The 24,352-nt window shown below is 39.7% G+C and overlaps 2 protein-coding genes across 3 annotated transcripts in view; one reads left to right on the top strand and one right to left on the bottom strand.

Moving 5' to 3' along the window:
- Positions 1 to 24,352, bottom strand: part of CACNA1C (calcium voltage-gated channel subunit alpha1 C) — a 486,392-nt gene that overhangs the window by 461,691 nt on the left and 349 nt on the right. The gene's annotated exons all lie outside the window — the stretch shown is intronic.
- DCP1B (decapping mRNA 1B) overlaps positions 11,236 to 24,352 on the top strand; it is a 50,149-nt gene continuing 37,032 nt past the window's right edge. The window contains exons 1-3 of the mRNA XM_062009943.1: positions 11,236 to 11,410; positions 12,390 to 12,430; positions 14,868 to 14,995. Coding sequence (XP_061865927.1) covers positions 11,258 to 11,410; positions 12,390 to 12,430; positions 14,868 to 14,995 — 322 coding nt within the window. The 5' untranslated portion in view covers positions 11,236 to 11,257. The remainder of the gene's footprint in view (positions 11,411 to 12,389; positions 12,431 to 14,867; positions 14,996 to 24,352) is intronic.

The raw sequence follows: 24,352 nt of genomic DNA on the forward strand, positions 1-24,352 counted from the left end.
TTAGTCCTCATGGACCCCCTTTTCAGTGCACAGGAACAGGCCATTCTGATAAATAGGGGTGAAGCAGGCTGGAGAAATGGACTGATAGGAATCACACAAAGTTCAACAATGGCTAGTGCAAATTCCTGCACCTGGATAGAATAATCCCATGCATCAGTAGAGAATGGGAAGCAGCTTTGCAAAATAGGACCTGATGTGTCCTGGTAGATAATAAGCTGAAGAGCAAGCAGCATACCTTGGCTATGAAGAAGGCCAACCACATCCTGGACCTAATTTTCAAGAATGTTGCCAGCAGATCACAGGGAAGTCATTCTGTGAGACCCTGACTGGAGTACCCCATCTAGTTTTGAGTTACTCAATACAAGACATTGACATACTGGAAGAAATCTAGAGCCTCTAAGAAAATTAGGAGGCTGAAGCACATGATGTATGAGGGCAGACTGAGAAAACTCAGCTTGTTAAGCATAAAGTTGAGATGACTAAGGTCAACCTAATGGCTGTCTTCAGGTATTCAAGGGGAGGATGTAGAGAAGTTGGTGCCAGACTTCCATCATAGATTCATATATGAAGGATGGGAGGCAGCAAACAAGTCACAAAGAGGAAATTCCAATTAGATGTAAGGAAACTAATTTTCCAATTCACACTCTTCTTAATACATCCCAGAATGCCATTGGCCTTCTTGGCCACAAGGGCACATTGCTAACTCATGTCCAGTTTGCTGCCCACTAGAACTCCCTGGTCTCTCTCCATAGAGCTGCTCTCCAGCAGATCAACGTCCAGCTTGTACTGGTGCTTGGCATTGTTCCTCCTCTGGTGCAGGACTCTGCACTTGCCCTTGTTGAACCTCATGAGGTTCCTCTCTGCCCAACTCTCAAGCCAGTTGAGATCCTGCTGAATGGCAGCACAGCCTTCTGAATCAGCCAGTCCTCCCAGTTGGGTGTCATCAGTGAACTTGCTGAGGGTACAATCTGTCCCCTCATCCAGGCTGTTGATGAAGATGTTGAATAAGACTGGCCCCATAACCAACCCTGTGTGGAACCCCACTGGACACAGGCCTCTAACTGGGCTATGTTGTTGACCACCACCCTCTGGGCTCTGTCATTCAGCCAGCTCTGGATCCAACTCACTATTCACTCATCTAATTCATAATTCCTGAGCTTTCCTATGAGGATGTCATCAGAGTTGGTGTCAAAACCCTTGCTGAAGTCAAGGTGGATGACATCCACTGCTCTCCCCTCATCTACTCAGCCAGTCATGCTGCTGTCATGGAAGGCTATGAGGTTGATCAAGCTACAACTAACATGATCATAATTACCTTCTAGCACAACAAGACGGATTTGCCATGTGAAAAGAAAATCCCATAAGCCAAGACATTTTATTTATTTACACTAAATGAGAATGGAATAATCTTCAATGGAGTTAATGCAGATAATCACATGCTAGGGAAATCAAAGTTCAGAAAATATAATTTCATTATTTTAATTTTTTAGTGACAAGTCAAATGAGCCTCTCTCCCCTTTTAGGTCTGGTTTGGTTTTTGGGTTTGGTTCTGGGTTTTTTTTTTTTTTTGTATATAACACACATACATATACCACCTAAAGCTCAGACAAAACAGCTTGGTTTATATAATTTTTGCAAACAGTAATATCCAAGATAGAATGTCAAAAATAGTACTCTACGCCTTTTCCTCCCTCTATATCCTAAACCATATTTCAAACAGCAGTCTGTATTGATATACAGTTACTTTTAAGAGAAAATGTAACTGCTATTTATCAGTTGGAATTAATGATACTAAGACATTGGAAAATGTTAAGCTGTATCATCTCTCTTGGAACTGTACAGGGGGCTTTTACATCTTGTGGCAACTGTTGCCAAGTAGTAGGGAAAAGAGAGATGCTTTCTAGCAGGCTTTATCCTGTCATAAATGCTTCCTCAATCCTTACAACATTTCCCTTGATGGTCAACCAACTCCTGCTTCACTCTTAAGTCTATTCCCCTTTCTTCCTCAAACAGACAGAGAAAATGTCTGTTGTTCTGTAACCCTCAGAAATCACTGGAAGACAAAGAGACAGAAGATGCATATGATGCTGTATCTGGTTCCTAATTGTTCAGTGCTGCATGAGGAGAGACTTGCCATACATTCTGTTCCATAACAGCAATCACTTCCAACTAGGTCATGTCACAAACAGCAATTGAAGTGACCTAAAATATGGCAGAAGGGCAGTTTCTAGTAATGATAGCATACTGTTTACCCACCCTTGTCATCAGCATCTCATCCCATCAAATCCTCAAAACACTACTACTCTACTTCCCATTATACAATCTAATGGATTTTTTTCTAACTCAAAATCTACACAACTCTGTCCTTTCCATTTCATTTTAGCCCTAGCAAGCATCTCAATTTGGCTGCAAGCCTCTTTTAGTTTTGTCCCCATGCTAAGCCTGCCTTACACTTGATCATGGCAAGCCTTGTTCCATCTCAGCTTTGCATCCTGTACTCCATTCCATTCTTTCTTCTTCTTCTTCTGTCCTCTCATCTTGTCAACTGTGATTCCACATGCATCCTGCTTCTCCAATCTGTATGGACACGTATTAAAGCAACAATAGCACAGTAGTGTCACTAGTTCTCTTCCAATCCTTTATAATTCAATCTACCAAGCTACCTCATACAGCAGGCTAAGGTAGATGATCCTTCCACTCTTCTCAACACTAGTGAGGCCATACTGGACAAAAGTCCAGCAAAGGGTCACAAAAATTATTAAGGGTCTGAAGTATCCCATGAGAAAAGGCTGAGAGACCTGAGATTGTTCAGCCTAGAGAAAGCTCAAAAGGATCTTGTCAATATATATAAATACCTGGAGGGAGGGTACAAAGAAGGCAGAGCCAGGCTCTTTTCAGTGGTGTCCAGTGACAGGAAAAGAAGCAACAGGTACAAACTGAAACACAGTAGGTTTCCACTGAACATCAGGAAATATTTCAGAAAAAAAAAAATTAATTACTTTTACTTCTACTGTGAGAGTGACCAAGCACAGGCACAAGGCTGCCCAAGGAGGTTATGAAGAAGGTTGTGGTATCTTCTTCACTGGAGTGCTGGAGGTCCTGGGCAACTTGCTCTAGGTGGCCCTACTTGAGGGAGCTGGGCAACATGACCTCTAGAAGTCCCATCCAACATGAACCACCCTGTGATTCTGAGAACACCATAAAATTCATTGTATTCTCTGACCTGTTAATAACCGAGCTCCCTCCAAAGCCAGATAAAACTGTTATAGAAAGATCTTCCCTTGAAGTTGAGTAATAAGTCAAGAGTAAATAACAAAAACATCTAAAAAAAATGTCCTGAACCTGTCTTGTTGGGGATTGTAGTGCTTAAGTAGATCACAAAGTAAGTTGAACTGAAGATTGTATTTATAAGACTAATTTAGGATGATAATAAAATTAACAGATTTAGGCAAAACATCAGGAAAAATACGGAAGAAAGAAATCTCAGCCTGTTACTGCTTATGGAAATTTTTCTTTGAAAAATCCATGTAGTTCATGTTTCTGTCAAGCGAGGTAATATCCCTATAAATTTAATCTGACAGAAGATATAGCACAGCATCAAGAGAAAATGACAAAATTGGATTGTAGGAGAAGGACTGCCAAACACCTTCACAGCTCTCAGAATTCACCAGGGGAAACAAACTCACACAAGTGTAATAAACCCAGACTCGGATACACACTGGAGGTTTGTGGTGCTAATTCCTTTATAGTTTCAACTTCAAAATCTCATTCAAAGTGCTTAAATCTTCTACTGATTGCCTGCTGGAAGGTGCCTTTGCCCAAATTCATCCCTCTTAAAAAACAGGAATAGATTGTATTCATTGTTTCCAAAGGCAACACTTCAAATGCTATCAAGTTTTATCTTCAGGTACAGTCACACAAATCTGAGCTCCTTTTCTACCCAGACCTTTTTTCCTATACCCACGAACCCTAGAGCAACACAAATAATAATCAAAATGGAGAAAGAAAATCAAAATGAAGTATCCTTCAGTTTCAGGAAGAAACAAGTAATTGCACTTAAAGCACAGGGATAATTGTGGAACCTTACTGCAACACGCTGCGTAATGAAAGAAAATTTTCAGTTTGAAAGGAAGTTTACTTTAAAACAAATATCTCATTAATATTTGCTAACCACATAAAGCCAGTAACAATTAAAATTGTCACTCAAAGTGTCATACCAAAATGTAAAAAACATGCTATTATGAGTTTAGGTGATCTCACATTAAAAGACATGTACAGTAACTTTTAATCTTAACTTTAACTGTAGAAGATACATTTGTGAGAACCTTTACAAGCTCTTACCGCCTGCAGGAGCAGATATGAAATAGCCATGAGCATCACAATAATTTCTCTGTGGCAATTTTCAAGACCAGTTATCAAAAATGCAAAATGATTGGGGGAATTTTTGAGGCAGAAACACCACTTTACTTGCTTGGTTATTTTAACCTTTAGGATCCTTCCTTGTATCATCATTTATCTGTTGTAACTCTAGAAATCAGTATTGTGACAACATTCTAACTTCACTCAGATCTGCTACATCAAAAGCTACAAAATCCTTTATCAGTCTTTAATAAAGAACAACATTCTTAGCTAAAAAAACCCAAACAAAATAAAAATCGGGTCCCTAGAAAAATAACAAAACCCAAGAAGATACTTGTGTCACTTGAGATGGCAACAATGCAAATTCTCTTCATAAAGTAACGCTGTAACAGCTTGAGGTATGAACAGTTATTCAGAGCTTCTCCATCAATTCAGTAAAAAACAAAATAAAACAAAAGCTGATCGTACAGAACTCATTTTCATAAAACAATGCTTAGGCGTAACTCCCTTCACTCCCCATCACAGCCTCCTGGACAGACTGAGCCCAAGCACTCCTCCAGCCTGATTACCAGATTCTTCACAGCAGCAACAGTAGCACATCTTTGTGATGACTCCATTTCCTTAATATGGCAAGGGCTCCTATGCCAGGTGAGGTGTAAAAATGAGGTCCTGACAATGTAATTATCTAATGGAACGTTTCATATTAGGAATTAATTAAATGAGGCCATCTGCTCTGTAACTAGTTGGAAAATCGCTCTCTTAGAGCTACAGGTGTTTGAATCTGTCAAATTAAATGGTGATTACCAGAAAGATGTGGTTGGAATGGTATTATCTTAGGTAAGATATAATTACTATTGTATCTTATTAACCTATGGGAAATAGCAGGAATGCCCTAAACTCATCAGCATTTTGGTGGTTTGTCTAGCCAATCGCCTGTGTAAAGAATGAAGCTGGTGGATCAAAAAAGTTTATGGCATTTATCAGGATAGCAATAAGGCAAAGGCTATCATCAATATTTTATTGATTATAAGCACATATAGTTGTGGCAACAAAATTACTGAAGAACTCAAATACTGGCCCAAAATAGCTGCCTTCTCATTATAAAATCCAGTGTCAATTTTTTAAACTGTAATTTTGCCCAGAGGGGTTGCGGAGTCTCCTTCCTTGGAGGTCTTCAAGACCCACCTGGACATATTCCTATGCAACTTGATCTAGGTGAACCTGCTTCTGCAGGGGAGTTGGACTAGATGATCTCTAAAGGTCCCTTCCAACCCCTATCATTCTGTGATTCTATGATTCTATGAAATAGTAGGGGGTGAAAGAAAAGGAATTGTAAAGTTAAACCTTATGAGAACTGTCACTGATGGAAGTCAGTTACTTCTGCTATGTTAAATAAAGAAGGTGAAAAAGGTCAGATGGTTTTTATAGTCTTTTTTATAGCTGGACCATCAACAATGTATGTTTAGAACTTTATCAGTATGTTGGCTGTCACCACTAACCTCCTTATTTTCCATGGACTTGTGCACCTTCAGGTTCCTCAGATGGTCTCAAATCTGATCTTCTCCCACAGTGGTCCTTCCCTCTCCCAGTCCTTGCCTTTGATTTCTGCGACTTGGGCACTGTGGCTGATGCCCTTGCTAGTGAAAACTGAGGCCAAAAACTCACTGAGCACTTTAGACTTGTCCATGTCCCAGGCAACCAGGTCTTACATTTCCTTGCAGAGAGGGCCCACATTTTTCCTAGTCCTTTTACCACCAACATACCTATAGAAGTTTTTCTTATTGCCCTTGACATCACTGGCCAAATTTAATTCTGTCTGAGGCATCTGACAATTGTATTCACAACTGTATAGTCATAGAAGTCACGCAAAGTTTACAGATAAAGGTATCACTTTTTATTTTATCAACTAGTATAGCTGGGAAAAAAAATCTCTCATGCACAAAAGCCTTTTTTAGGTTTATCATTTTCTCATTTCTACTCTACTGAAAGATAAGATATTGAAATCATATAGTCATTTAAAATGTTGAAAATTTAACTCTGACAAAAATCAGAATTTTTAACTGATTAAATGTATACAGAAAGTTGGGAGTTTTTCTGTATAATACTATAATTCAATGCAATTATATTGGTACAGCTTCTCCCTTCCTCCTCCTCAAATCAGCTTTTCCTGATATTAAATTTCTTTTTCAGCTCAGATTATGTCCAATGAAAAGTGATCAAATTTAAATAAAAAAGAATTTAGAAGAATTTCTACATAAGAAGTTAGAAATCAAAAAATGTAGTTCAATTAACAAGAGTAGAAAACTTTCCTTTCACTCTCCTCCAGCTAAGGTATTGGCTGAACAAGCCATTGTTCTTCAGGAAGCCAGCATGCTGGAAAAAAACCCCACAAAGACACCCAAGTGTCCCTGGAAAGAGTAAGAGGAACTTATTAATGCTGCCTCAGCACCCTTTCCACTAGCAGGAGCAGCAGTGATGCCACTATTCAGAGTGAAAAGAAAATTATGGCAATATTAGGGAAGGAATAAAAAAGAAAAGCCAACTACCCTGCAACAGCAACTCCAAAGGGGCTGGGGAGGTAAGGAAGGGAAGCAAATGAGGTGCTCAACACTGTATTTTCTCAAGTGATTCCTGCTGTTCATTTTTTTTAAGAAATAGATAGAACTGAATGTGAGCAGGTAGGAAAGAAGTCAGTCAAGGCTATGATCTCAGCATCAGTATGAACACTTGTTTTCCAGTCAGTTCATTTCTCCAGTCTGACGGGTTCACACTGTGGCCACATACACACCTGTGCCAGTACAGTACCAAGGTGCCAGAATGACAGAACTGAATGGCTGTGACCTGGAACTGGGGTTGCATATGCCCAGCAGTACCACCAAATATATTCACATAAAATCATATCCCCAGTGTTGACAATTTGCTGTAAGTGTCACGGCTTAGTCTTTAACAAGTGCCATAGATTCTTGAATGTGAAGGTTTAATATCTGTTTGAACTCTTGTGAAAAGGTTTGGCCTAACCATCTTAATGCTTATTATTAACGGAGACCTTAAGAACATCATGCTGCACGGATTTTCTCTTAAATGGGTCTGGATATTACCTACACAAAATGCCTTTCATACCAGGACAAAAGCATAGGTGTGGGATTTTTTAAAATAATGGTATTCAGGTGGGTGGAAGACAAAAATGTGGCATTCTAATTACATACTTCATGGAATTATGGCATTTTGAAAGCTAGAAAATTACTTTGTTTCATAAACAAATTACAGTAAAGTCATTCTAACTCTATTTGATAGTTATTATGGACTACTGGATTGCTGACTGTAAGCAAATAACTGCAGTTTAAAGAATCAATCTTTTTAAGCTGTGACATTTTTGCTAAAGCATCCTTAACTTTTTAGATTCAGTGTTTCTCTTGTTAACAAGATCTTGTTTTACTGGAAATTCTTAGTCTACTATCAAGTGATCTCATAAAACTGGGCAGAACTGATGGCTTTATTAAGTACCTTTACTTCAGGCTAAATGGAAGGAGCAATTACACCCCACTTATGTAGCAAAACAGCTGGAACCAGCAGAAGCTACCCCACGGTGCAACAGAAAAATATAAAAAAGCCTGATCAGAAGCTTGACAGGTTCACTGACTCAAAACACAGGGCTAGGGAACCGTCTATCCAGCTACATTAGCAAGCAACACAGTAATCCAGGAGGGAGGTAGTTCTAAAGAAGCATCTACAAACAGGGCACCGAAAACAGACAAGAAAAATTGCTGTCAGGTTTGTTTCAGGGTACCTAAGCTCACAGCTGGGTTTTCTTCCATGAAGCCCAAGGAGAGAGGACACTCTGCAATCTTTCTATGTCAAGAGAAGGGCACAAGAGACAGATTTGAGCCAGTCTGTCTCCATAACATAACAAACATGCAAGGCTTCAAGTATTGATTACTCTGTGGTCTGACAAAAGGGGCAACAACAGAAACTAAGTTGTGAAAGTTGAAAGACACCTCAGTCCTGCTTCAAATATTTTTTTCAGTTGAAACAGTGCTGCAATACATCTAAATTCTGTATACTGCTTTCTCCTACCTGATAAGAGTTATGACTAACTATTTTCAGTACAAGTGAATAGCCTTTGAAATACAGTTTCTGTAACATACTCTTCCTTATGGGACTTTGTAATACCCTTTCCCCATGACTGCTCCCCCAGAAAAAATAAACAACAACCAAACAAACAAAAAATCAGAGCACCTTTTTTGTACTATTGTTGGAGGGATGTCACAGTTCAACCCCAGCTGGCAACTAAGCGCCACATAGCTGCTCACTCACCACTTCACCCCACTGCAGTGGGATGGAGAAGAGAATGGGAAGGGTAAAAGTGAGAAAACCTCTGGGTTCAGATAGAGACAATTTAATAGGTAAAGCAAAAGCTGCCCACACAAGCAAAGCAAAACAAGGAACTCGTTCACTGCTTCCCACCAGCAGACAGATATTCAGCTATCTCCAGGAAAGCAGGACTTTGTCACGCATAACAGTTACTTGGAAGACAAATGATAACACCCTTAATGTCTCCCCTTTCCTTCTTCCTCCAGTTTTATATGCTGAGCATATAAAACTCCCAGCTCACTTGCTGGCAGGGCAGGGTGAGAAGCAGGAAAGGCTTTGACTCTGTGTAAGCACTGCTAGGCTACAGCCAGAACATCCTTGTGTTATCAACACCGTTTCCAGCATAAATCCAAAACGTAGCTCCATACTAGCTACTCGGAAGAAAATTAACTCTATCCCAGACAAAAACAGGACAAGGGAGCAAAGGCATCTAAAAAGGGAAATTTCAGGAGTGGGACTCCAAGTGTTTGCCACTCCTATGCCTTGGCAACAAGTTGGGACTTTTCATAAGCAGAAGAATTGCCAAAGTACTGGAGACAAAATGGTAATGAGAAACTCTGACACATGAGGAGGAACATGGTTAGGTGTACCTGGAAATGGGGAATTGAGAACTATCTAATCAGCAAAAATAAACGATTGTGCATCAGCTCGCTATTTGAGCAACATGACTTATCTTTCCTAGTTACTACTCTTTTTATTTTTTTTTACCATTCTACTCTGGTCTTTTGCAGACCAAGGACAACAGTTTCCTTTGTCCACCATGAGCCCATATATCTTCCTTCCTGTTACAGGATCTGTAAGTCAGACGGAGCTTTGCAATGGAACTGCTTAGAGCCATTTTCCTACCATGTGCACACCAAAACACTTCACATTTTCTAAGCTTTAAAGATGTGCTCCATTATAACAAAGTGACTTTCAAAAAAGATAAACTAAGAGTGAGATGGATTACAATAAAAGGGTATGTATAGAGGTTTCCTCTCCTACTATACACTTGCAGAGCAAACTGTAGATCCTTATTTTTAGTAACACAATTTTTAGTGGCCTTCTGGGCTACAACAAAACCTACATGTTCTCTCCTGAGTCCCAAAGAACAGTCTCTCTGTCCTGCCCGAGAGCACACCCATTACTAGCTCGAGACTCATTGTTTCTACATTTAATATTATGAATCTTCAGTTTGCCATCTCTCCATTTTCTCCTACCCCCCCTTCACCCTATGGAAGCTTTTTCATCTGGGCTTGCCTATTTGCTCTCAAAGCAGATGCTACTGCTCACTCTATCCCACAGGCTCCATCTGGTCTAGAGTGAAAAGGAAAGAAAACAAAACGGCAGTCTCCATCCCCTACGTCCAGCTACTTCTCTTTTAAAAGCATTGTCTTGAGGACGTGGCAAACCAATAAGATTTCATTTGCCTTTAGTTCTTCTAAGGTATCCCTGGATACCTTAGAAGGTATTCTCTGGAAGGAAATATATCACCCTTAGTGTTTCCATACATGAAAGTGGCTAACTCCTTCAAAAAACATTATGTCAGCCTGAAGTGATGAAGTAAAAAAAAATAATTTGCTCTCACAGGAGGTTCAGTCTGGACACTTAAGAAAATCTTTTAAATATATGCACGTATTGAGTTTGCACGCCACATAAAGCTCATGTATTTGTAAACTGTTGGCATCTATAGATTAGTAATAAATATGTGTGTCTGACAAGAAAATATGGCAACTGAATTCATGGTCTTGTCCATCTGTTCCTCTGCTGTTTGTGTATCTCCATATCATAGTGGGCTTGTTTATGTTTCAGCTACTTGTCACGTATGTGTGTCTGTATGTATCTATATATACATACACACACACAAGGGTTGTACGATGGTTTAGTTTGCTCTCCTTTTTCCCATAAGTTCTATGCAGAAGCCTGTGAGTGTAGTACAGCAAATACAGTGTATACTCATTGATCCCAACCAACTTCTCCGGTTGTTGGAGGGCCGTGTGTACGGTGCCTTGCACACAGGTAGCACGCACGTCCTGAAGAGCTTACAGGTAGCCCTGCTAACTCTGGTCAGCCTCACGGGTACGTTCTGCCTGCGGGCACACACTGGTGAACCCGAACGCCCCGGTGCGTGCGTACCGCCGAGCCGCTGCGGCCTCAGCTTCGGCTTCACCTCGGTGCCTGGCTCTCCTGAGGCTGCCTGTGCTGTGGTGCCCACCGCACCTTCTCCCGCTTCAGCTAACGTGCGCACGGGGCGCTCGCATGACTCATAGCACGTCACTGGCGGGTGGCTGCCGGAGGAGCCACGATGCCGACCGGCCCATTCAGTCTCCCGGCGACTTGGCCGGGCCGCGCCAGGCCGCCCCTCAGCTTGCCCCGTCACCAACGGCAACAAGCCTGAGACGGCAGCGCTCGGCGCTCGACTGCGGCGACTGGGCTCCGATTCTTCCGCTCATTCGCGGGGCGGGGCGAAGGTGGGAGCCACCACCCTTCTTCTCGGCGTTGGATTGGTTGCGCCTACTAGGAACCCAGTGTTGTTGTCGGAGGCAAAATGGCGGCGGCGGTGGCCGGAGCCGCCCTGCTGGGCAAGGGGCTGGACATCAGCCTGGCGGCGCTGCAGCAGCACGACCCCTACATCAGCAGCATCGTGGACGTGGCCAGCCAGGTGGCGCTCTACACCTTCGGGCACCGCGCCAACGAGTGGGTACGTGAGGCCGCCCCTCCCCACGCTCTCCCGCCGGGACGAGCGGGGCGGGGCGGGGCGAGGCGAGCGGCGCCCCCCCACACACGGGGCGGGGCGAGCGGCGCCGAGGCCCCGCCCCCTCCGCTGCCCGTCCCCCCGGTGTGCGGGGTGGTGAAGGGGCCGGGCGGATGCTGCTGTGGCTGAGGTGTGAGGGCGGTGGTGAGGGCTACGTTGAGGGTGTCCTGGCGTGCTCCCTGCTGGATGAGGGGTCGTGCCTGGCTCAGCCACTTGTCAGCTGCGATGAGAAGCCCTGTGGAGCCAGGGAAGCGAGTTTTGAAGGGCTCAATGGGCTGTAATGGTTTCAGCCTGCTGGGCAAGGCTGTAAGAGGCAGGTGTTTGGCCCAGGGCCTCAGGAGCCCCTCTGCTTCCCAAATGTCTGTAATGGAACCCAAATGCTTACAAAGGAATGTTGAAATTGCAAATACAAAGTTATTTAAAGTGTGGGGGGATAATCATTAAATTGCAGAGTCTTTTGGTAATATAATGTTCTGGCTATTTCTAGGCAGCTCATGGTTTGCTAACTAGTCAGACTTAGGAGCTGTGTTTGAAGAATTTGCCAGATCTGCTTTTTCTGTGGTTCCTCTCTTCTCATCCTGACTGTCACCCTGGACAGGTGCTGTTGGGACACTCCTCTCCTTGCATCTGGCCTACATGTTGCACTTGGGCATGGCAGAGAGCTAATCCACCACAGTCTTTAGTCTCATAGTGTTGAGCCTTTACTCTTTTCCTATCTTGTTGTAGAGGTCACATGAGCAGCACGGTGACCTATACTAGCTGTAATCTCTGGCCCGTAGCCAATGGAGTTGGGATTGGTTATTTTTCCATGGCTTAAGTGAGAGAAATGTGATTGATGGTGTTGGTGAAACAGAGATGAGGGACTCACTGATGGCTAGCAAAACACTGCCCTGATTGCAACTTTATTAACTTTCCTTTTCTTCAGGAGAAGACTGATGTGGAGGGAACGCTGTTTGTTTACACAAGGTGAGGACATTTAAGTTATAAAGTCTGCAGGTGAAACCTGTGGATGTGGAGAAGCTAACTGAGATGGAGCGTGACTGAATGAAGTAAAATGCTGCTCCTGTTCAAGAGTGAAAAAACCCTGCAATTAGCAAGATGCAAATGTAGGGAAGAAAGCACTGGGAAAGAGACATAACCTTGTGTTTGGATAAGACTTCCAAATGTGATTTAAATCTCAATATGGGCAAACCATAGAAATCTGCCATGATGTTTTAAATAGGATATAGCGTTTGCAGTTTAAAAGGTGTCCGAACAAAAAACACTTAGTGAAATAAAGAAAGATATTTCTTAAAGTAAGGGAATAGTAGAACTTACAAAGTCCTGTGTTCCTAATTTAAGGAACTTTTATACTAATGTCTGATTTTTCATTTTCTCATGCATCCATCATCCAACATTTTGGATAAAGTTAATGTTTTCTTTTAGCAGCAGCTCTGGTTGTGGCTTTTCAAAGTATTGGTTGCATCATTTATTCTAACACGTACCTTAGACCTGTTGTGAAGTCTGCTCTACTTTTGGGTTTTTAAGTTAAAGACCCAGCATTTTCCCTTTGATTATTGTTACAATCATAAAATGATACAGTAAGCAGATCTTGCAGTAGCTGCTGGGCCAGGGCAACAATGCAGAAAGTATCTCTTTTGTGCTTCAGAGGATCTGGTAGGAGAACTGAGAAAGCCTGAGATTGTTTTGAGAAGGCGAGAGATGTATGTGTGAAATAACAGGGAGGCCCAAGAGGCTGTGAGCTTTGTGTGAAGCAGGAATGCTGGGTTTAATCTTTTGAGCTCTTTTGTAACAGATGAAAAAATCGTATTAAGTAATACAATTTACAATTGCCACCACAAAAAACTAGCCATTGGTTTTGCTAGTGGTAGATGGAATTGGCTAGTTGCATACAAGTAGTAGTTCTCTGGTGTGTTGGTTTTAAAACTCCAGAACTGACAACATGTAACCCGTTACTTTGAGGATCTGTGATCCTTTGCTATTCTCTTTGTTGGCTGAGGGAGTTTTCACTTAACAGCAGAAATTGCCGCTCTGATTGCCCTATAGCCAGCAGCATGGAACAGGCTGCGAGTAATATCACACATTGCCCTTCCTGTCAGTTTTAACTTTAATTTTCTGTGGGTAATCATAGTCTTGTGGGAAAAAAACCTTGCCAACAGACCGTAGGTTGAAGACTGGTGGTTTTGCCTTTGTTGCTTCTCATTACTGTGGTGACAATATAAAGTAATGTGAACATTTTACTTGAGCTCACTTATTTATCGCCTATCTCATCTTAGCAAGTTCTGAGGAATGGTCAAAAAATCAGACTTCCAACTGGGTGAACACCGGTGGAAGTGGACTGGTTTTTTTTTTTGTTTAAGTGAAGTATTGCTTGCAAACAAGAAAACTTCTCTTAAGAGTTTCAGTTTTGTTTAATTTTGTGTTGACTCCAATCCTGTAATGCAAGTTGCTGTGCTTTGCATGTCCTAGAGAAGCCCACCTACCAACAAGTACCAGAGATGGCACTTTCCCCGAACATTTAGCCATCATCTTTTCCTTTATTGCCATACTTGGTTTGCAAGTAATATCTCCTGTCAGGATCATAGTCAATTTAGCAATGATCTAAGTGACTTGAATTGTAACCCCCATGCGTGAGCATAATGATTTTAGTCATTGAACCATAGAATGGTTTGGGTTAGAAGGGACCTTTAAAGATCATCTAGTCTAACCTCCCTGCCACAGGCAAGGACATCTTTCACTTCATCAGGTTGCTGGAAGCCCCATCCAGCCTGACATTGAATACTTACAATGACAGGGCATCCAAGACTGCTCTGGACAACCCATTCCAGTGTCTCTTGTTCTTATACTTTAGATGATTTTGAAAATCCTGTGTGGGATGATTGTTACTATCTGCAGTAGTTAACCTGGATGTTAAAAACTACACTTGCTCTGGCCCATCACTGAATCCTTCCAATTACCATTTTCTGTTCCAGCACCAAACTGTAGGGTAGGTGGTGATGGTTGGGTTACGTGGTGCTGATGCACAGGGACAAAGTGGCATTTTGTAACATCTTGCCTATTCAGAAGTTGTAGACCTTATAATCTGAAGTGGAAACCGGACATGCAAATATGTTGATGCTGTGACTAAATCATTGCATTCAGATGGTAGTATTGCATACTTTATGTAGCTATTGTGAGACCAATAATGCTTCTGTTATTTCTCATAGATAATGCAGAGCTTTGATACAATTAAGAGGATTGCATGGAATGATACAAGACGCAATTGTTATTTCCTTGGCAACAAAGTTAGATTTTTGTAGTATCTCTTAGAAATAAAAAAATACTTTTTTTTGAGAACTATACAACAAATTTGAATAATTTCTTTTTCCTTGACTTTATGTGATTTCTACTTGATAATTTTCAGATCAGCTTCTCCAAGGCACGGTTTCACAATTATGAACAGACTAAGCATGGAAAATCGAACAGAGCCTATTACTAAAGACCTTGATTTCCAGCTGCAGGACCCTTTCCTACTGTACAGGAATGCCAGATGTAAGTATGTGATATGTTAAGTACTGTAAAAATCAGCTCCTCTTCCAAATGATTAGATTGAAGCTTTCAAGGACTGAAACTAGCTGGTCAACAGTTACAGTTGAAGGAATCCATTTTGCTTTCTGACATGCTGAAAGAGTCACTCAGTGCTTCCTAAAATGCCACTCTTCTAAGGGAAGTATTAGAATCTGCTTAACAGTAATCTCTTCGTTTAACTGATGAATAGTGCACTTTTATGACTGTGTGTATGTGGTGGGTGTAGAGGCTCACAAAGATATGGTGTGTGTTCTGAATATACCCCAGTCAGTGTTGGGAATTCTTGCCATGAAGCAGATCTACTGAGGATTGAAGCAGTATTTGTAGTCTTGATTTTTTTGCATAAAAACAGACAAATGCAGCCAATTCAAAGCCGGTCTTGTGTTCCAGCTCCAGTCTACTGTCCTTACAGCAAGTCGGAAGGCAAGTTACTTCTTGACTATTAGGGGTAATGACACCATAGTGTTGAGCCCAATTTATACCCAAATGAAAGACAAAGTTATTACTTTGGGCTCTGTATCTTGCATGATTCTATTTATACAAGAATTAACAAGTGTCAGGCAAATTCAGAAAGAAGTGGAAGACATGAATAAGGTGTACTTTTGCATGCAGGTAAACATACAGATTGTTACAGTGTGTGATTATATGAGAATGAGCAGTTATAAATATGCAGTTTATGTCTGTACTTGGAAACAGAGCTGCAGTATGATCTAGACTTTATGCTTGATGCATCAATGCAGATTGCAAAAATGTTTTATGTAAACTATGATGCAGAAGTGTTCCCTCTGGACAAGCTAAAAGCAGAGGAAATTTGTGGCATACAAAGCAGCCCAGTTTGAGAATGTGCTAGACCTTTATACTTCATAAACTAATTTGGAGTTGGAAAGTATATCAAGAGGGAATCCTGTTGTTCACACACACTATGTGGTAGAAACGATAGAGAACATTTTAAATAACCTAAATGAAACTTTTTTTTTTTTTGGAGAGTGTTTAATAGGTTGATAACGAACTCCAGTTCCTGAAGCAACTGAAATGAAATGCAGGTATCTCCAGGCTAACCTAGACTAGACCATACATTAGGATATGAAATATCATGAGACTGATTTATCCTGTCTGATTTTGAAGAGCCTTTCCTATGTATATGTAATCTCTCTAAATGTAATTTTGGAATTCCATTAGGAGTTTATGTATGTATATATTAATATCTACCTTTTGAAATTTAGTTTATTCCTTTTTGTTGAGACAATTGGTATAAAGAGTAATTAATCATCATAACTGCCAACATGAAGTAAGAGTCTTTAGTCTGATTACTACATGTAAACTTTCATTTGTTTGGGGTTTTTAATAGAAAAATGGAGAGTTTTGGGAAGGCATAAGCCACTTGTTCACTGAGATGTCAGCATTTTACATTTGCAGGGTCTCAAATGAAAGTTCTAACATGCTTCTGAGCAGTGAGGCTGTGTTCAAGTAAGTTGTCTGGGGCTTTTTGATTACTTGTGCAACAGCAAAATTCAGAAGGATTTTTTTCTGATGACTTCTGTCCAGGCAATGGTTCTTTTAGAGAAGTTTTTTCTAGACTGTGTTTGCACAGGATTAAGGCCTTCTGTGTTCCTCTGGCTGCCCTGCCAGCAGGTAGGAGGAGGTGCACAAGAGTTTGGGAGGGGATGTAGCAGGAACAGCTGACTCCAATGGACTAAAGGGCCACCCCAGATAATAGGTTGTGCTGAGCAATAAAAGCTGGGAGAAGAACAAGGAAAGGGGGATGTTTGGAATATTCCCAGGTAATCATTACACGTGATGAAGCCCTGCTTTCCTGGAAATGGCTAAGTGTCTGCCCACTGATGGAAAGCAGTGAATTCCTTATTTTGCTTTGCTTGTGCACACGGCTTTGCTTTACCTGTTAAACTGTCTTTATTCTCAACCCTCAAGTTTTCTTACTTTTGCTCTTCTAATTCTCTCGCCATCCCACTGAGGGGAAGGAGCAGGTGGCTGTGTTGGGCTGAGCTGCTGGCTGGGGTGAACCTGAAACACCTACACTGATGATTTGCCGGTGGCAATGTGAAAGTAACACCCTTCAGTTTAGGATCTCTCAGACATAGGATCTGATAGCTTCTTGACCTCGTAGCACTCTTTACTGTGTCATTCTATTGAGTGTAACTATGGAAAATGGAATAACAAGGTTCTCAGCCAGTGTACTCCTGGTTTAATAAAGTCATCTTCGGCCTGGGTCTGCGGGTCTGACTTTCACCACTATTAGCTGTTTGATCTAACCATGGGTAAATCTATATCTATCATTTAATTTGAGAATTTTATTGTTTTAAGATAAGATTAATGTGTGCTTCCCTAAAAAAGATCCACCAGTTTAAGATTTCAGTTAGTATCAGATATGTTCCAGGTATAGGGATATGTTACCCTGTCGTGGCTTAATCCTAGGCAGCAACTAAGCACTGTGCAGCCGCTCGCTCACTCCCCGCACCTCCCAGTGGGATAGGGAAGATAATCAAGAAACAAAAGTAAAACTCATGGGTTTAATTCAGAAAAATTCACTAACTAAAATAAAACAGAATAATAACAGTAAGAATAAATTCTGGAATGATTTTATAGTAACAAAAATAAATACAACAAAAAAGAGAAATAAAACCTGAGAAATGACAAGTGCTACACAATGCAGTTGTTCACCACCTGCTAACAGATGCCTCAACACTGATCCACTCCTCCCCACCAGCTCCCCCAGTTAAATACTGAGCATGACATTCTATGGTATGGAATAGCACTTTAGCTAGTTCAAGTCAACTGTCCTGGCTATGCTCCCTCCGAGCTTATTGTGCCCCACCAGCCCACTTGCTGGTAGGGCAGGGTGAGAAGCAGAAAATGTTTTGGCATCACGTTGAGCCCTGCTTGCACCTACTAAAATATCAGTGTTATGAATGTTCATCTCTGCACAAACCCAAAACGCAGCCATGTAGCAGCTACTAGGAAGAAAATCAGAGAATCAAAGGTTGGAAGGGACCTTGAAAGATAATCTAGTCCAACCCTGCTGCCAGAGCAGGGCCACCTAGAGTAGGTCACACGGGAACTCATCCAGGTACGTTTTGAATGTCTCCAGAGAAGGAGACTCCACGAGCTCTATCCTAGCCAATACCAGGACAGAACTGTAGTTATTTATCTTCCTAAAATACTCTTAGAAATGTTTAGTCATTAGCTCTTCAAGAATACTGAAGGTCTTGGTACTTCAGAGAAAAAACTGGGGTTTTTTTCAGATTTTCATGGAAACATGTACATTTCCAGAGCAAATGGCATTATGGACCCATAGAAGAAGAGTTATTTACCAACTCGTTTGACTTTTCCAGTTTTTCTTAGGTCCCTACAGATGGTTCACGTGGTGATTTCTCCCCTGAGATTCAGATACCTCTAGCCCTTTCTTCCTTACTGTGTATTTCAAAGCCTTTTCTGCAAAAAATAAAGGCATCTCCTGAACATCGAGTATATGTTTTCACTGAGGTCTCATTCAGGCATGATTCTGAATATTTGCCTTGCATTTTCTTTATGAATATTTCCCTTGTATTTTGCTTTATTGTAGAACTTGTCTTTATAACTTTTTTTGCAAAATTAAGGCTTCAAGCTTATTAAGTGGGAGTTTTAATCCAAAACTGTGGGTTTTTAAAGGCCCTGATCTTGTCCTGTTATCTCCTGCTTCCAGATACTAGCAATGAATCCTCAGAAATAGTTGTTTACTTTGCAAAACAGTGGACAGTTTTAAGGCAGAAGTACTTAACAGGATCTGGAAACAAGTTATTTTTTTCTAACCTTTTGTTTGACTTTGTTACTTCTTGCACTTGTTTTTAATAGATAGGTTCTTATTAGATGTAACAGAAGTAGCAGAGCTTCCTCTGTTTTTCTAATTGGTATAGTTACTTTCCCAGGACTTATGTAACAGGACTTATATTTGGGGTTTGTGACAATGTAAGTTTCAGAAGAATGCAGAAGCAAGATTGTGGATTTTCTAAAAAGTCCTGCCCAGTGTCTTGTTTCTTTCAATATTTTTAATGTTTATTGAAACCATTTCAGTACAGCTGAGTATCTGTGGCCATCTGTAGCGTGCAGTCTAAAATAAATGCTCTTGGTACTTGTGTACTGGACAAGTCTGCCAACATTTGATCATGTTATAGGTATCATTTTGTAAAGATTGCTTTACATGCAGTATATGGTTGTAGTAGAAAAAGCTTTTTGAAATCCTGCACATTAAATGCAAGTTTTATGAATACTGAAGTAAGAAAAGTAACATCTTTATCTTTTTGTTTTATTAGTTTCCGTATTTCTTCTATCTTCTGTATGGTCTCACTCATCTGAAGTTGAAGTACTGTTTAAACACTGTGTTGCAGACACCTACAGTCTAATCCCAGGACTTTTCAGGCTGAATTTGGGATCCATGCCAGGCAATGTTTGCACTGATCCACTACATCATAGAAAAATGTAGTTTGAGAAATATCTTAAGTTAGAGCTAGCATTATTCATATCCAAGCCAGGAGGGAAGCTCAAATTACAGATTTTAATGTCAGCAGAAATCTTTGTCCACCAAGAAACAGAAAGGTTATGGATCAACCAGATATTTTCAAAGTGACCTTTAAACTTAGATAGTTAACTGCAATGTTATATACTTTCTTTCTTGATGCAGGACAGTAGTTCTGATTTTGCTTGGATCATCTAACGATTTTAAGGGTTTTTAAAAAATTACAGGGTTCTATATTTAAGTAATCTTAGCTACATATTTACTACTTTTTTCCTTCATCTTTGGTGATATTTAGAGCCTGGTGGTATTTAGGTTTAGAGCCTGTTGCTTAAGAATCAATGCTGATTAATATGAGAGAGGTCAGAAGAAATGCGTAACTGTAGATCATTGGTTAAAATAACTTTGTTTTCTCCTTTTAGCACTGGTCAGCTGTATAATAATCTACTCACAGCTATGCCCAACTCTATATTGTACTAGGTGTATATCAGTATATGTTAGGTCATGTGAATTACTTCTTGACCCATTTATTATTTCATCACTAAATACTGTTTTTCACGTTTCTATGATATAGAGAATTTGGACTATGAGGTTGCGTATCTTAAAGGTAGCTTCACCTTGAGCATTTCAACTACCAGAAAAAATAAGGAAATCCTACCTTTATAGTCTTTGGTATGTTAATTATGACAATGATCTATACAGGTTAATTGTGTGCTTTTTTGCTATAGCACACAAAGAAATAAATTATATGACAGATCAACTAATATTCCAACTAGATTATATACCTATTTTGGCATAGAAGATACTTTTCATTTCTGACTTTTGTGATGCATTTGTAGCAAGATCATGTCATCTCGTTGGACTGGAAATGAACAAAACTTTCTAGTCAGATGTGGCATATTCTACTGAACTTGAGCTTTTGCAGAAGTTCAGGAAGTGGTACAAAAGCAGACCAGACATGCCTGGTTTAGGTAAAACTGTCTAGGCACGCATCAGACGTACATAACTTCACACTGGTTTTACTTGTCTGGTTTAACTTGCCACCATATGTCTATCAGAATCCTGAAAATTTGGTGTTATTTTCCCAGATTCCCACACTGCAAAGATGTCCAGTAGATGGTGGGATGGGAGGGACAGGAAAGTTTGCCAACTGTCCAAAGAAGTAGCGTAAGTTTTGTGTTTTGTGAGTTGGGATTCTTTTCCCCCGTAGGTGGTAATTATTTAGATATTAATTTCTTTTCCAAGTATATGCTTGGGGGCAAGTCATTGTAAAATGTTGACAATAAACAACTACTCGTTCAGTTGTTTCATTGAGACAGGCAAAAAATAGATATTCCAGGCTTTATTTTTACAATGTAATAGAGTTTCTACTTGTTTCTTGGTTTCAGTAAAAACAGCAGTTCAAAAAGGAGAGCCTTATTTTCGTTTCATTAAAAACATCAGTTTAAAAAAGGAGAACCTTATTTATCAGCTTCCTACGTGTTAACATATAGTACTAATCCAATAACAAAAAAGCCCACAACAGGATTAACACAGTAAATTGAAATGCATATTCCATTGATTATTCCTCAAATACTCATTTGTTTCTTTGAATTTTGAAGCAAATACCTTTAACTGGTTTTAACTTCAATTAATTTGTGTTATATTTCTCTAAATTTAGCAGTTTATTGATTCAGAAATATTCTGTGGCTTTTGCTGTATCATCAAGCAAAGTACAAGGTTTTTGTCACAGTGGAATAACTTAAATTTTTTCAAGGTAAAGTTTGATTGCAAAATTATTATTCTGGTGTGCTAGAACCTGCATGTTTTGTCATACTTTAAAGCTCTGCAAAATATTTATCAAGTTTAAATGAAAGAAGTGCTTGAAAACTGAAAGCTCAGACTGTAGAAAGTGAAAGTAATTTTGTCAGAAGGACCTTGCCCTCATTAAAGGTGTGTTCTTCTCAGCCTGTTGTTTGCTGAACAGCTTTGGCCGAAGTTGGATTATTTTGGGTTTTTTTTAAAGCCCTCGTGGACTGATTATTGTCATTTATTTAGAATACCAGTGCTTGTGTTTTATCTGAGGTTCTGTCCTTGGAGACATTTTTGTTTTGGAGAAATAAACAAGTCACTCCTTCTTCCCATTCCACTTTATCCTCTTTGATCAGTGTTATAAAATTCATCATGCATCCAACAAGAGAGAACAGCAGCAGAGGTCACGATTATCTTCCCTGGATGTTATTGACCTTAAAAACCTCATTTTTGCTGAGAGTGTTGGAATGCTAACAACTGTTAAGCATAGATATTATTTTTCTTTTTCAAATTTTAAAAGGAAAATGTACATACTGAAAATATATCAATGTTGTAGGAAGAGTTGATTCTAAACCCCGAAAATGAAGGTTGCAGCATGAGCTGTGTCATGGTGCATGCTTTTTTTGTTTGGGGTTTTTCATTTTTTTTGAAACATATTTTGCAGTTTATATCCAACTTAGCTGTTTTATAGTTCCTATATATGCAAATTTTCTTAAGAGAAGCAAATAAATATGAGTAGGAAGCAACTTGATTATCAGATGGATAGTGATGGTATTCTTTTTTCATGTGAGATGATGTCTAGCGCTCAGTTTACTGACTGCCTTGTGCCTACACTCAGAAATTATCTGTTCTTAGACAAGTTTATAAAAGCACTGCTAATTTGCTACTACATTCCCCATGTAGTTCCTTGTTTTGTGATCTATGCTGTGCTTAGAAGATGGTAAAAAATTGCTTCAGATTGTCAAGAAAAATAATAAACTTCCCCTTGGAAGTGGTATAGATGTTTACATGAAATAAACATAAAATATGTCTATCTTTGTTTTGTATTTTTGTGCTTTCTGTCTCATTTTAATTTTTAGGGATGCCTAAAAATCTTTATGCTTGCTTATTGAGATATAATAATGTTATTTTGCAGTTGAATGTGGATGGATATGCAACAGCGCTGACTCAAGGCAATTGATTCACAATCATGCTGTCTAGTGGTTGCTTGCTTTGCATGTTCTAGTGTGGAACTTGGTCTTTATGCCTGGTCTTTAAATCTTTGACTAAACACCGCTTGAGTCTATGGAAGCAGGAATGGGAGTTTAATGTAGTGAAACAAGCAGGATAATTTGCTGAAAAGAAGTATGCATATGTACAAATTACTTGAAGACATTTACCTTAAAAGGGCCATAAAATAATACTTTTCGGTGGTAACTTGTAGTTGATTATAATTTCTCCTTTACCTAACTCTCCCTTGCACTGAAGCTAGCCTTATTTTGTGCAGGATGGACTAAATGACCTATAGAAGCCCCATCCAAACTAAATTATTTATATTATTCTAGAATTAGCAGTCATGAGTTAAATCTACTTTAGGCTGCTTGGGATTTTTTTTGTGCTTATTGTGGAGTGTATATGTAATCCCATGATTCAGGTTTTTTGTGTTCAAATTAAAAAGAAAACATAGGAGGAACTGTAATACCCCTTTTTGTTAGTTTGTTTTTAAAGCACAGTTGTTTGTATTAGTAAGTGTTTTAAAATGTATCTTTTCCAGGGCTGCCCTGTTATTCATATTTTCCTTTAAACACAACATATGTTTTTCAGTTGAAATTATACATGCCAAATTGCAAAGGCCTTAAGATGAAAGATACAAGTTTTGCCGTGTAAAACCATGTCACTTGTCACCCCACCCAATAATTCAGCACAGATATTTCTATTCAGACTTTTCTAAAATGGTATTTTTGTTGTTTATTCCTTTCCCTGAGGATTTGGTACCAGTTGTGAAAGTCTTTGACTGAGAAAGGCAAGCAATTTAGAATGCATTGCACTTCTAAAGTGCTTTTTGTAACTGTCACTATGATGACTGCAGCCATCTTTTTGCACTAATTATATGTTTCTGTTGTGTGATGAAGGTGGTAAGAAAACCCTCAGGCATAATGAAGAGAACTGCAGTAATCCTGACATAGATTTGCATTTATGTGGAATGAAGAGTCCAATCCGAAAGTCAGAGAAACTATATGTCATCTGAGAAGAAACAGGCTAAGGAGCTAAGATAACAAAGATATGTACTTTTTTTGATGGTTGGTAATTTTTTTGTATGTGATGGAACTGTATTTCTGCCTGGACAAACAAATTGGAAGGCAGAGTAGATGGAGTAGAATTAAATACGTGTCAAGCATCCTGCGGATGAGTTTCTGTATAGAAGTATAACACTGCGTCTATCTGCTAAACACAGTCTTTATTTCCCATTTATGGATGTCAGCATATAAGCAACATATTAGCTTGTCTGTACATTTACTGCTGAGAATGTACTGCCAGCACTGGGAATTCCGGACATCTTTTCAAGATAAGATAGGCATATGATGCAGTGAAGCTCAAGAGTTCAAGTTGGAACAGATGACTTTTAAAAAAGAGGTTATTTTCATGTGACTACCTGTGTACACTGTACTTCATACACACCTCCTTGTATAGTATAAAATGGTAGCTGTTCCCAGACTAGTGTAAATATGTACATAAACGCCTATGTAGTTTTTTTTCAAATAAAAATATTACAGAGCTAGTTACCTTTTAGAAACCTCTCACAGAACCCCTTTTTCAGATTAGTCACTTCAACACACACACACACACATGCATTTAATATTTTGAGCTATTGTACGTTTAAAACTTCTTAGTTTCTTTGCCTAAAACAAAACCCTAACCAAACCTCTTTCTTTCTTGTTCCTTATACTTACATGACTTTCTTTTTTCCCCTTCTTATTTCAAAGTGGAAGTGGAAAAGCAATGTTTGTTAGATGCTCAAAAGACAATATATTACCAAGAGAAGC

This window comes from Colius striatus, chromosome 1 (assembly GCF_028858725.1).
Source record: "Colius striatus isolate bColStr4 chromosome 1, bColStr4.1.hap1, whole genome shotgun sequence".
NCBI lineage: Eukaryota > Metazoa > Chordata > Aves > Coliiformes > Coliidae > Colius > Colius striatus.